Source organism: Nicotiana tomentosiformis, chromosome 4 (assembly GCF_000390325.3).
Source record: "Nicotiana tomentosiformis chromosome 4, ASM39032v3, whole genome shotgun sequence".
NCBI lineage: Eukaryota > Viridiplantae > Streptophyta > Magnoliopsida > Solanales > Solanaceae > Nicotiana > Nicotiana tomentosiformis.
Window position 1 is genome coordinate 100,011,779 of NC_090815.1, and position 14,511 is coordinate 100,026,289.

The 14,511-nt window shown below is 40.7% G+C and overlaps 1 protein-coding gene across 2 annotated transcripts; it reads right to left on the reverse strand.

Annotated features, from left to right (window-relative positions):
• Window positions 1–8,703: 8,703 nt before the first annotated feature.
• On the reverse strand, window positions 8,704–14,511 carry LOC104110188 (probable cellulose synthase A catalytic subunit 3 [UDP-forming]). Of its 2 annotated transcripts, none has more exons than XM_009619635.4 (14): window positions 13,340–14,511; window positions 13,054–13,246; window positions 12,782–12,972; window positions 12,560–12,668; window positions 12,299–12,476; window positions 11,796–12,062; window positions 11,338–11,683; window positions 11,091–11,228; window positions 10,863–10,988; window positions 10,553–10,765; window positions 10,192–10,459; window positions 9,909–10,096; window positions 9,460–9,810; window positions 8,704–9,343 (listed from the first exon to the last, which is right to left on the reverse strand). In XM_009619635.4, exons 1-14 carry the CDS (start codon window positions 13,418–13,420, stop codon window positions 8,759–8,761), a joined length of 3,234 nt encoding a protein of 1,077 aa, XP_009617930.1. In that variant the 5' UTR covers window positions 13,421–14,511; the 3' UTR covers window positions 8,704–8,758. The 2 variants fall into 2 exon arrangements, with proteins under 2 accessions (XP_009617930.1, XP_009617929.1); XM_009619634.4 differs by having other exon boundaries at window positions 12,299–12,485.

Here is a 14,511-nt window from a genome sequence, read left to right on the forward strand (position 1 = left end):
ACTTCCCCCTTGCACCGTCTTGTGGACGAGGAGGAGGAGTCGATACTGAGTGGCTGGAATTTGGTTCGCCGTAAGAGAAGATCAGTAGACGTTGGTGATGGGGTTGCCCGAGCAGTAGATTCAGTAAAGGATGATTTTGTCATTCGTGAGACAATGACCATAATTCCTGAGGACGACATCGAGCTGGAATCTAATGTTCTGAGATCGGTGGAAGCCGTTGCGTACCTCTTCCCTTTGCGACGGTAGGAGCCGAAGGGCCGGCCACTGTGGCTTCTCATAATTTGCGGCAGGAGGGGCCGTCGACTTCGCAGCCGGCTACCGATGCTTCTTCGCCTGTCGATGGGAGAGGCAAAGGCGTTACCGAGGATGGCTACGGGACGAGTTTTGATATCGATGCTGACGAGATGAGGATGATAGATGAGGGATTTACCCAACTGGAGGGGGCCATGCGGACTATTGTGATCCCCATGGATCACGATTTATTGAAAGATACAGAGAATGTGCTTGTCTTTACTTATCAGTACCATAGACTAAAGAGTAAGGTGTCTCTCCTGTGCTTGTCTTTAGTGTTGTTCGGTAGGCCTAGAGTTCCTCTGGTAACATTTTCGGCCATAACCCTTTGGCGTCTTCAAGTTTTTTCTTCATGATGTTCAGTATCGACTTGTTGGAGGACTCTAATTGTCCGTTGCCTACGAGGTGGTATGGCATCGAGAATATTCTTTTGATATGCCACTTCTCAAAAAATTCAGCGACCTTCTTTCCTATAAATTGGGGTTCGTTATTGCAGCTAATCTCTTTCAGGAGGCCGAACCGGCATACAATGTTTTTCCATATGAAGGCGATCACTTCTTGTTCACGTATTTGGGCGAATGCACCGACTTCTACCCACTTAAAGAAATAGTCAGTTAAAACTAAAAGAAATCATATGTTATCTCGCCCTGCCAGGAGGGGGCCCACGATGTCCATTCCCCATTTGATGAATGGCCAAGGGTAAGTGACTAAGTGGAGGTGTTCACCTACTTGGTGAATCATTGGGGCATACTTTTGGCATTGTTCACATTTTTTCACGAAGTTCGCGGCCTCTTTTCTCATGGTGGTCCAGTTATACCCTGCCCGTATAAGGCATCTGACCAAAGCCTGATTTCCAGAATGAGCTCCACAGTGGCCCTCGTGGACCTCTTCAAGGACGCGCCGTGTCTGATTTGGGCCCAAGCATTTCACTAGAGGGACGCCGTATGTTCTCTTGTATAGGTCATTGTGAATGATGTTGTACCTGGCTGCTTGTATTCGTAATTTTTTCGCCTTTTTTAACACCTGGGAGTACGCCGTCCTGCAAGTATGTAACTATACGGTTGCGCCCGTCCCAAGTCAGGTTTATGGTTCTTACCTCGATTTGGTCTATTGATGAATTGAGAAGTCGGACTACATTTCTGTCTCTGGTTGTAATGTTTTTGGTAGCTGCGGCTAATTTGGCGAGGCCGTCTGCCTCGGTGTTCTGTGCTCGAGGGATCTGGTCGAGTTAACATTCGTCGAACTCGGGCAGCAGCTTGCAGATTTTATTCTGGTATATTTGCAACATTTGTTTCTTGATTTAGAAAGTCCCTGCGACTTCGTAGGCAATGAGTTGAGAATCGCAGCGTAGTCTTAACCGTTTTGCCCCATATTTGAGTGCTAGCCTTAACCCTACAATTACGGCCTCATACTCAGCCTCGTTGTTAGTCATGTCCGGATACCTTATGGACATGCGAATCACTTCATCTGTCAGAACTTCGAGTACGAGTCCCATCCCGGACCCTGACGTGTTGGACGCGTCGTCAGTGTACAGGACCCAGAGGTCCTATATTTGGGAAGAAGCGTGGGCGGTTCAACTTCAGGCATTATTTTTGCGCTGAAGTCAGCGACGAAGTCAGCAAGAACTTGTGACTTTATCGCTCTTCGCGGTTGATATGTGATATCTTTCTCGCTTAGTTCGATGGACCATTTGACCAACCTGCCCAATAGCTCGGGTTTATGTAAAATACTTCTTAGGGGAAAAGTCGTGACAACCGATATGGGATGGCACTGGAAATATGATCTAAGCTTTCGTGAAGCTACAACTAAGACGAGGGCTAGTTTTTCAAGGTGAGGGTATCTCGTCTCGATGTCGATTAGTGTTTTGATAATGTAATAGATGGGAGACTGCGTACCTTTATTTTCTCAGACCAAGACGACGCTCACAGCTACTTCAGATACATCGAGGTAGACGAGGAGGTGTTGTCCTGATTCTGGTTTTGAGAGCAATGATGGCGATGAAAAATACACTTTTAACTCCTTCAAGGCTCGTACACACTCAGAAGTTCATTGGAGGCGATTATCCTTCTTTCTTACGCTGAAGAATTTGTGGCACCTATCTGACGATCACGAAACGAACCTTGAAAAGGAGGCGACACGGCCGGTCTACCCCTAAACCTGTTTTTTGGTGGTCAAGTGCTATGGTATCCCTTCAATGGCTTTGATTTGATCAGGGTTGACCTCGATACCTCGCTGTGATACCAGGAAGCTTAAAACATTTCCTGAAGCCACGTCGAACGCACACTTTTCGGGGTTCAGTTTCATTTCGTGTCGCCTGAGTATGTCGAAGGTTCCTCTCAAGTGGTTGATGTGATCTTATTTCTTTTCGGACTTGACCAACATGTCATTTGTGTAGACTTACATCGTTTTGCCGAGTTGGTCTTTGAACATCCTCGTCCCTAACCTTTGGTAAGTCGCCCCTGCATTTTTCAGCCTGAAGGGCATGACCCTATAGTAGTACGTCCCTTGATGGGTGATGATATTGGTTTTCTCCTGATCGTTTTATTCCACGATGATTTGGTTATAGCCCGAGTAGACGTGTAAGAAGCTCAGTAGTTCATGTCTGGCCGTTGCGTCGATGAGTTGGTCGATATGGGGTAACATAAATGAATCCTTGGGGCATGCTTTGTTCAAATATGTATAATCTATGCACATCTGCCATTTCTCATTCTTCTTTTTCACCATGACCACGTTGGCGACCCATTGGGGGTATTTCGACTCCCTGACGAAGCTATTTTCCAATAGTTTTTCTACCTTTTCGCGTACCGTATCCTTAATTACGGAGTTGAAACTTTTCGCGTACCATATCCTTAATTACGGAGTTGAACTTACGCCTAACCTGCCTCACCGGGAGATGGAATAGATTGACATTTAGCTTAAGCGTGGCAATTTCCTTTGGGATTCCTAGAATATATGCATGGCTAAAAGCAAACAAGTCCGGTTTAGCAGTTAAGAATTGACGAAATTTACCTGGTTCCTGAAGTTTGCAGCTGATGTAAGATTTCTTGCCGTGGTCATTGCTATCTAATTGGATGAGATCTAGGTCTTTAACCGCATCGGGGTCTCTGATGACGTCCTCGCTATCATCACATATCGACCTCGACCTTGTTGATTGCTATGCCTCTTTTTCTTTGTCCTTCATTTGTTGAGTGACCGTACAGTCTAGGGCGATGTGGTAGCATTCTCGAGATGTGCGGTATTCCCCTCGTATACTGAATATCCCCCATGGAGTTGGGAATTTGATGACTTTATACAAGCTGGAAAGGATGGCTCTCATGGTGTGTATCCATGGTTGCCCTATTATGGCATAGTACGCTGTGTCTTGGTCCATGATATGGAATGTGGTGTACAGAGTGACGCCACCGGCCGGGACAGAGAGTATGATTTCGTCGGATGTTCGCTCAACTGCATTGTTTAAACCCGTTAGCGTGATGCAATGCGACACTATCCTATCTTCGAGTTTCATTTGTGCAAGCACTCAAGGGTGGATAATGCACGTGCCTCTCCTATCGTCTACCATAATGCGTCTCATATCGGTATCTAAAATTCATAAATTGATAACAAGGGCATCATAGTGAGGGAAAACTAAACCGTTGGTATCTGAATTATCGAATATGATACTTTCTTCGAGTTCATCATACCGTTCGTAGGTTATTAACCGTTTGAGCTTGTGGGTTGTGGTGAACTTCACACTGTTGATGGAAGCATCATCACCGCCGCCGATGATCATGTGGACGATGTGAGTCAGCGAGGGCGACTTCCGCCGTCCTTGATATTTTTCACGACCTCTGGAAAAGTTAGTCTTTCCCCGGTCGCTCAGTAACTCTTTTAGGTGTCCCTGTCATAGCATGTTTATGACCTCCTGTCTTAAGGCGATGCAATCCTCGGTTTTGTGCCCTCGCTCTTGATGGAACTCGCAAAGGACGTCCGACTTTCTGGTATTTGGGTTCGACCTCATCTTTTGTGGCCACTTTACCTTTGGTCCGAACTTTTCCAAGGCATAGACTATTTCTGTAGGTGACACACAAAAATTGTGAGCGGATAATAAATGGGGCATACCTCTTTCGTTCCAGTGAGTCCCTGTCCTTGATCTAGGTGGGACCTATTCATAGCGGGAGGAGGACCGAATGACAGCTCTGACATATGGTAGATGTCGTTTCCTGTTTGATCGCAGAGTTGCGAGGTCCCTTCTGATATTATTCCTTAGATCTTCTCTGGATTCGGCCTGTACCGAGGTCAATCGATGAGTCAGTCCATTGAGATCGTCCTCGTTTGCTCGGACCTCGGCACAATACGCGTTATGTATTTCATCCCAAGTAGTTGGGAGGGGGGGAGGGTACAGCTGAGCTGACTTAATAACTTTCTTGTTGCCTTTGAACCATTTCCGCTCAGCCCATTTTGAAAGGCTGCGACTGCCATCCCTTCCGATATGTTTGGCAATATCATTCTTACTCGGTTGAACCGGGCGCGGAAGTCCCTCAATTCCTCTCTTGGTTATTGTTTAATAGCAAATATGTCGTTTACTCTTGCCTCAGTCTTCTTGTCCCCAGCATGGGTCGTTATGAACTTGTCGGCCATTTCTTCGAAAGTTTCAATGGAACGTGCAGGCAGTTGTGAATACCATGTCAATTCTCCTCCTGTGTGGGTCTCGCTAAAATTTTTCAACAAAATGGAGGATACTTGTTCCTTGGCGAGATCATTGCCTTTCACGGTGGTGATGTAGTGAGTCACATGGTCGGTCGTGCCATCATATATTTTTAGATAGGGCGACATCTTAAAGGTTTTTGGTATGGCATGTGGGGCGGCGTCATCACTATACAGCTGCTCGACGAACCGACCGGCATCTCTCTTTGGCAAGAGCTTAGGGGCGCCCGGTATCTTATCGACCCTTTCTTGGTGTTCTCTCATTTGGTCCCGAAGCGCTTTGTTCTCACTCTCTACTTCCTCCATCATTTTCAGAATAGCTGCGAGAGTGTCGTCACCTGCAATATTAATGATATTGTGAGTAATACCTGTCGTTGAGGGAGGAGAAAATTGGTCAGGTTGCTCGTCTGCTGGTTGCATAACGCAAGTCCTTGTATTTTCTGTAGCCGTGTCCCGATCGGGCTTATGGAGGACGCTGGTTAGCATATCAGTTAGCCAAGCCTCAAGGAGCTTTTTTACAACTGGGTTTGTCCTTCGCCATGGATGTGAAGGCTCCTTTACCAAAAGATTTTGTGACGCTGCAGTGAGGAAGAGGTGATCATCTCGTCCAGGGGAGGCGTTGGGCGTTGCGTTTCCGTCTGTTGTTTCACAACTCTCGTTGATGATGTTCGTGAGGTTGGTTGGGAGGTCACTTATTACTCTCGTCCTTTCTTATATGTTACATGCCATATTGGATTTGTACATGCAAATGGAGGAGATCTTGTTCTTATTTTTTTTTTTACGTTAGTGGTCCGTGTTAGTTATAGATCTAGAGAAAATTGAAAATTTAACTAGAAAATCCCCACATGCGGTGCCAAATTGTTCGACTAAAAAGTATAATTTTCGGTTAAAACTATTGTATTTATGTAATGATGAGTTAAACCTAGTTAATGATAATATCTCTTGATGCGATTTCTGAATATGTGGATAATGTGGAACAGATCTGGTGGGAGACTTACAATAACATGCATTTAATATTTCAAAAGGTATGAGCAACAATAGATGAATAACTAGCAATAAATAACAATAAATGACATTTAAGTAAATAGGAGAAGTGGTTCACTCAATAATGAATGAACTAGATGATTGTTCTTCTTGACAATGATGAGTGACAGATAAATCCTAAAATGTTCGAACTATTCTCGAATCTGATGGGAAAGTGTAGAATAATATGAACAAGAATCTTTGTGAAAAAGTAATTTTTGTATGTTTTACAAAAGAGAGAATCTTTATTAGAAGATTGTTCTTATCTAGTGAATCTCCCCCTTTCCTTATCCCTTTTCCTCCTTATATGGGACATCTCGCTAAAAAACTCTAATAGTACATAATACATGTGCCTAGAATATTCTTTAGAATATTTCCTCTATTATACTATTATAAAAACTAACCGTTACAATCCTTTCCACGGTGCTCGAGCTCGGTCATTGTTCACATCCCGACTACGAGCTTTGCCGTTTCCTGATTAACTCTTCCCTCGATTAACTCTTCCCTCGGTACTACCTCGCCCTAATTGCTCGGCGGTAGATTTTGACTTAAGGGGTTAATTGTCTTGGTATGTGATAACAAATCTTATCTTTGGAATATGTTCGTCTCATACAAATTCTTGATTAGAGTTTTGTGATGCCAATTTTCCACTCAGTTATAAAATTTATAGTTTAATGCTCATATTTGCACACGGTATGACCAATATGCCCATCCAAAGTTGCTGTTCTATATACATCTAAGTGAAACTTGCCAGAATTCTTATTATCTTGGTTTGGTGCAGAATTCATCGCAAACTCATGAACTTTTTATCCTGCATTCGCTATTCACTTCATATAGAATTGAACATTCTTTAAAATATTACTCCCTCCGTCCAAATTCATGTGACACTCTTTCCTTTTTAGTCAATTCCAAAAAGAATGATATCTTTCAATATATAGTAACTATTCAACTTTAGATTTTTCTTTTTGCCCTTAATGAGATGATTTCTCTGACCACGCTAATTCTATGATTTGTTTTAGACCATAAGTTTAAAAAAAATCTTTCTTTATTTTTTTAATTTAGTGACTTGTCAAACACCTTCATATAAATTGAGATAGAAAGAGTACTTAGTGTCAATATTCTCCAGTTTGGTTGATTAGTCATCCGAACTTTATTAGGAAAATGACATTATATAGTCACTCTTGAAATAAAAGCCAAAAAATATATATATTTTATATATTTTTTATATACATGCATATTTTATATGTTATCTACAAAAAAATATATAAATTTTATACATTTCTGCGGCAGCGGAGGTACATAGTTTCAGCTGCGGGTTAAAAGTAATCTTTGCCCAACTTTATTCATAGCTTGATATAACCATTCTTGATCATCCACTCTAAACTCCAGTTGTCTTGCACACTCTTGACAGTCCAATATGCCCATCCAAATGAAGCAAGCCCATATACTCTTAACTGAGCCTTAGCAAATTCTTGGTACTCCTCTTTTGATAACTGGTTTCACTTCCCATTCAGCTATCCATTCCCCTGAAAACCATATAGTAAACTGCTACTATAACTTAATCTCCAGTAGTATGCTTTTTCGGATCAGCTAGACCTAATGATCTTCATCCTTGTCCTATGGACCATTTGAAATAGTGAGACATACTTTTGTCTATTGTGGAGTAGAAGAAAACTTCTTTTGATTTACCAACCAAAAAAAGGAGGACCATTTGATGTGGTCACAAAGTTTAGTTGCATATTTTGACCGACTGTCAAATTCTTGAAGTAGTAATTCACATCAATGGCCGAACCCTTTAAGCTACTAGCAAGAGGAAAAAGCTCTCTTGGATCAGAAGCATAAACTGTTGACGAGTGCTTGCGAACAGCTTCATAACCACCTCTGTAGTATTTGATTAGGTTCTCTCACCAAACACCAGGACAAAGTGTAGTTCAAAATCAAAGAAACTTGGATTCTTTGCATACCTAAATGTTCGAAAACTTCATATATTAAATCATTAAATTTAAATATTGAAGAAAGAAATATTTTAGGTGTTAGTACCGTACCCGGTGCACCAAGCTCCCGCAATGCGCGGGGTCCGGAAAAGGACCAGAACACAAGAGTCTATCGTACGCAACCTTACCCTGCATTTCTGCAAGAGGCTGTTTCCACGGCTCGAACCCGTGACTCTCTTGGTCACATGGCAACAACTTTACCAGTTACGCTAAGGCTCCCCTTCATGTGTTAGTACCATACGTAGTTGTTAAAAAGTCTATGACATGAATCCTAAGGAAGGATATTGCATATTATCTAGTTTAATATAAGTCCTCGTTTGCTAGTAGGATATTCTAATACTTACATAATAAGATACATGAAGATTCAGATTTCAGACTGATGTTTGAGTTCAAAAACTAAACTATATTGTAACACAGAATAAAATTTGCTTTATCTGCTATGTTCACTCGATAAATGGTTAACCTGTAGTAGCAGATCAAGTCATGTTTTCATTATGTTTTGTGCAAAAGATCATTTGCAGGAGTTCTAGTGATATATATAGCTCAATTTGATGGTACAAAAAGTTAAGGAGACAGAAGAGAATACACTCCCCAGAATCCCAAAGAACACAAATATTTTGTAATTAGAGAAGGCCAAAACAAATATATATACACATGTTTTTGTCTGTTTTCTGAAACCAGATTGCCAAAAGATGAGGAAAGAGAGAACAAGAATCTGTAAGGTGTTTATCTTCTTCTATTTATGAGTTTGAACTTGAGTTTCCATACTAGTTACAATCCAATCCACACTCTTCAAGAATTGGACCATCAGATTTTGCCAAAAATGGATCAATCCTTACCCACAAAAGTGAAAATATGGAAGCAACTAATATTGACCAGACAATGATGATTGTAGGAGTTCTATTCTGTCTACCTAAAAGTCCTTTCAAGAATGGATAGAGATGAACAATCACCCAAAAAGCAAAAAACAGCTTCCCAAATAAAGCCCCCCATGACTTATACCCATTGTTTATAGCATTGGAAATGCCAGCAACAACTCCTATAATGTTTATTATTAGCAATGTGGTTGGTGGAATGAGAAGTGTTGTCCATTTGAATGCATAAAGCTCTGAGAATTCTTCATCATCTCCGCCTTTTGATGTTACTGTGAAGTTTGTATCCACCCCGGCTAATACTTTTAGTAAACCTTGGAACACAGCGAATAGATGTGCTGAAACGCCTCCGATCACCCAAAATTGTTCATTCCTCCACCATTCATCTATCCCTACTCCACTCCATCTCATTTCAAGAATACTAGTTGCAAATATGCAAATGAAAAGTGACAAAAACCACAAGCTAGCAGCATTGTTAAGCTGCAAGATTGAGCAAGAAAAACAGAATTAGATATCTTTCTTGATCAAGTGTACTTTAGTGCAGCTTGATCATGTATATAATAGGAAGTCTTTTTTATGGTTAAAAGATTTTGTACCTCAGGTGTAATGAATTTTCCTGTAAGCAAACATACAGCAGGTAGAGTGCAATAAGCGACTAAGGGAAGAGACGTGAACGGATAAATGGTGGCGTTTATGTATGAGAAACGTTCGAGCCAATTGAGACCACCACCATATCCATACCAGAGAGGGCAATGCCTGCTGAGAAAGATTTCAATAGAACCAAGAGCCCATCGAAGGACCTGGTGGAGACGATCTGATAAATTGATCGGTGCTGATCCTTTAAATGCAGGCCTTGTAGGCATGCAATATATGGATCTCCAACCGTGACAATGCATTTTGAAGCCTGTTAATATATCCTCTGTGACTGAACCATATATCCAGCCAATCTGCATTTTCAAAGCAGTTGGGTAGAAAGATTAGTACATTTGACAGTAGTTTGATACTTGTAGACAGCAAGAAACTTGAAGAGATGGATCTGAATTACCTCTTTTCCCCATTCTGTTTTATCTTCATAACAACAGCTTATTACATGAATGGCCTCTTTTACCAGGGAAGCTGGACTAGCACTTTTAAGAGTCCCACCATTTTCTCGCAGTGTTGATGCAACAAAAACTGGAGATTGCCCAAATTTCATTTCTAACTTGTGACCGGAGATGGAAGCTCGATAATCACCTGCTCAAGCCACATTTGAAATAAAACAATTGGAAGGATATCAGTTAAATGGTATCAGCATAGCATGTAGAAGGATATCAGAAATGTGACTTTACCTTGTGTGTCCTCTTGAGAGACCACTAATGCGAGGGAGTCTACGTCATTTATAAGAGGCTTCACCTCCAAATTAGGCTTCTTACTTTTCTTTTTCCTTCCGGAGCAACAGCTTTTGCAGCAGCACCACTTTAACCAGCAATTGCATGTCCTCATTGGAGCTTTCTTCTGCTTGGGTGCATCAAGTCCATAAAGCGCCTGGCGTCTGAACACACATCCAGTTCCAACATATATGGGTCCTTGAATTCCATCCAATCCTTTCATGTTAATCTGATTCATGTAAAAGCAATTATATGGTTACTCCAGTACGAAGAAATGTTTGAACAGATATGTAGTTTGTGATTGTAATAAGCTTGCACTTACATCAAAGAACACTGTGTTCCTATTAGCATATCTATCATTCTTGTCAACGCCATCAAACCTCTGAGGGAACTGAACATAGCAAACTCTTTTTCCAAGCGATGGATCCATCATGAAACACATAGCTTCCTTAATGGCTTTGCTGTTGTTAATATAGTGATCGCAATCCAAATTCAACAAATAAGGAGCATTAGTGAGCACAGCAGACACCCTGACCTGTAAAAAAGCTTTTAAGGTCATTAACAGAAACATAGTGTATTGACTATAGAGTGGCAGAAGATACCGCAAAAATAAGTCTTTATGCAATACAAACCAGAGAATTCATTGCACCAGCCTTCTTGTGATGGTTGAATCCAGGTCTTTTCTCTCTGGATACATATACTAGTCGAGGTAATTCATTTCCATCTGTATCCAGTCCACCATTTTGGCCAAGGAAGACCTGTAAATGATACACATAAGAAGAAATTACTACAGCTAGATTGAACAAGAAAGAGGTTAAGTAAAATAACCAACATTATATAATAAATCCAAATTTAAGCACCTGAATCATGCCGGGATGATCTCTAACATAATTCCCTGGCCAAGGAGTCCCATCCTGCATTGTCCACCCATCCTCGGGAACCTTTTGCGCCTTAGCAACCATAGCATTTATCCGTACTTTAAATTCCTCATAATCTCTCTGCAACATCCGGAAAACTCAATTCAAAATAAACACCAACCGAAAACCAAAGACAGTAACTTTTAGTTTAAAACCATGGAACAAGATTGGGGACTCATGATTATTTTACCTTCATTGCGCGTCGCACTTTTATAAATGAAGTCAAAACCTTGCCTTGGAGATAATCCATTTTCTGAGAAAAATACGACTCAGGAGCCCGAGGCTCAATATTAAATTTCTTGCAGAAAGGAATCCATTTCTTTGCAAATTCAGCTGTTTCTGATAATGCTTCAAAGGTCAACATAGAAGCACCATCATCTGATACATAGCATGACACATTATCGACGGGGTAGTCCACCGCCAGAATGGACAAAACCGTGTTTGCAGTGACCAGAGGTGGTTCTTTCAGTGGATCTACTGTACTCACAAATACATCCACTGCAGAAAGTTGAGAAGGCTGGCCTTCCTTTTCATATCTGAAAGACAAAATTCTACTAATTTTCAGGGGAAAGATATGTCTGTACATGACTTAGCTTAGCTATTAGCAAAAAGAATGTGAACTCGGAGGAAAAATTGGATAATGCTGACCTGAGGGACAATCGGTCAAGGTAAGTCTTTCTGCCAATGGGAAACCACTTAGGGAATTGATCAAGGATCCATGACATAGCAAACCAAATTTCACAGATTACAGAAACTAGCCACAATCCATAAGCATCATTTACAGGATGGGAGACCCTATAATGAAAGAAAAAGCCAAGAACAACAAGCCGAATCATGATGATCATTCTATACGGGTTGATTTGGTTTGATGGAACTGGCATTTTCCTTGATAATGGCTGTCTTGCTTCATTCAACCTAATCTTGCAAAAAATAATGCGAAGATTAGCAAATTTACAATCTTATATAAGTGCTTGGATCTCTATCTGTCACAACAAATACATTGATATAGCAGCAGCATTTTCACAAACATATTAAATAGTTGTTAGCTGCTGCCATATTTATCAAAAGCTGGTAATGCCTATGTTTAACTCTTTATCTGATGATCTTCAGACATAAACTAAGACAGAGGTGATGGCTTCTGCAGAGCTTACACTGATAAGTCAAGTTCATCTTCATCTTCATCATCATCCCCGCCTTTGTCACCACAATCTTTTGCCATCTGTAGCTTCTCTTGCTTTTGTTTCCAGATTTCCATCCTCTCCTTCCAAGCTATACTCCCATACCCGTAAGCAGCTAAGTCCTTTGAAGGATCCAGAGATCTTGGTTGCACTGCAGAGACTAATTTCAAGAGTTCACATCCATGCAGATTGATATTCTGATTTTGGATTCAATGTCTTATTATAGAGTATCACCTCTAGTGTTGGTATACCGGGAGGAAAGGGCAAGTACCCTTTTTCCACCGAACGCTGCTGATCCCAGTGGTACTAACGCATGTTTTTCTGGGTCGATATCATTATCTACCTGCAACACGATGTGCCTACATTATCTTAGTCTTGTTCATAAGTATATTGAGATGATAATGCATATGGATTAGTTTTTAAAATAATTTGTGAATGAGGTAATAGTGTTTTTACCATTTGACCACCGGTTAGCAAAGGAACTTGTGAAAGTTGGTTTCTTGACTCATGAGAAGGCATGTCTAGCTCAAAGTGCTCAAAACCATAGCACTGAAAATCATGTTTCATGTGATCACTTTCAAAATTGAACTCATTTTCAACATCATCAATGTCATCTTCTTCCTCATCGCCGTGTACTCTAGGACAGCCTATAAAGAGTTCACGAATCAGAAATATAGGAGTAACTAAATAGCTGAACATTTCACAGAAAATAAATGATCTATCATTACCTTTTAGACGTTTGAAACGTGTTTTGCACTGAGGACAGACTTGGCTACCTTCTCGGCGCTCATAATCATAACAAGTTCTACAAACTGGAAAAGCACAATCATTGCAAGCTACAAAGGGCTCTCCATCTATTGTAAACCCAACTTCATCATCACATATTTTGCAAATTTGACTACTCAGCTGCTGCAATGGTGCCTGATGACAATAACTCAACATGATTAACCTTAATTGCATTCCTAATACTGCAACAAGAACTATAGAAATTACTTGGTCAAGTAAACAACTTACAGAAAATTCACCATCACGACGAATAACAACTATTTCATTCCTGTAGTGAGAACCAGCAACTAGACCAGCACTCACCTCCATGGAATAAATTTGGCCTCAAATGATATTCCAGATTTGATTCAAAATTTCAATCTTGAAACAGATGTTAGCTCAGATAGGTATATATATCATAAAAATATTTATCACATAAGGGAAATTGAATAGAAAGCAGTTTCTAGTTGATCCCACTTCTCCTTTTCCTTTTCCTACCTTTGTTTTCTACTTGTGGGACTACCTCTGCTCTCTTCTAAGAATTACTCGCTTTCCGTTGCATGTGCGAACAACAGTCCCACGTTGGTAGATTGAGGGAATACTCTGGGAAAAACCATGCGGACTTGGCCCAAAGCGGACAATATTATGCCATATTAAGAGTATCATCGAACTGGATCAGCCTAACATACTGGTATCAAAGCCAATGGTTCCATGAACTTAGTTCGAGGGGAAAACCTTTGGATCAAGGTGATACACCACGTGTAACTTAGTTCGAGGGAGAGATTGTAGGGTACTGTTAATGGTGTGACGCCTTTTAGGAAAAACCGTTTGCCCAAAGCCAAACATTTTCAGAGTAGGTGAGAAAGAACAGTGTCTAAGTAACATTCATATAATGACGGTGTCTTGATATAATTGTACTTTAGTAATTTTGCTGTCCAGTTACTGAGTCCATCAATGAAAAAAATTGAGGTTTACCAAACTTAATCCGACGGCAGCAATATGCTTAAATCATTTACAAAGATTTTACTGGGGTGGCAGAGTCAATTGTTACACTATGAAAAAAAAGACAAAATTTAGGAAGATGGAAAATTAACTACTAGTAAAGACAAAAGTCATGTCGTTATTTCCAACTGTTTTGTGCTGCTCTTCACGTCTCTCTCGCTCTCTTTATCTGTTTGAATTCTTCTCTTTACTCTGTCCTTGTTATCACCGAAACATTCTTGTGTTATTTTTGGCATTATTAAGGTATAGTTGTTCTTCGTTGGCACAAGGATCACTTCACTTTACATCATCTTCTCCACCAATATCGTCACTAGGGTTGTATTTTTTCTCATTTTGGTTGCTTTGCACCGCCTGATCCAATGCTGTGTGTAAGTGTTTCTCGTCTTCCATAATCCTATATTAACTCTGTGAGTTGACAT

Excerpts from the sequence above, each read along its gene's own strand:
- LOC104110188 (XM_009619634.4), bottom strand. The coding sequence starts at position 13,420 with ATGGAGGTGAGTGCTGGTCTAGTTGCTGGTTCTCACTACAGGAATGAA. Across the intron at positions 12,486-12,559 it reads CCGGTATACCAACACTAGAG|TCTCTGCAGTGCAACCAAGA; the intron begins GTGATACTCTAT and ends TCTTGAAATTAG. Across the intron at positions 9,344-9,459 it reads GAAAATTCATTACACCTGAG|CTTAACAATGCTGCTAGCTT; the intron begins GTACAAAATCTT and ends TCAATCTTGCAG.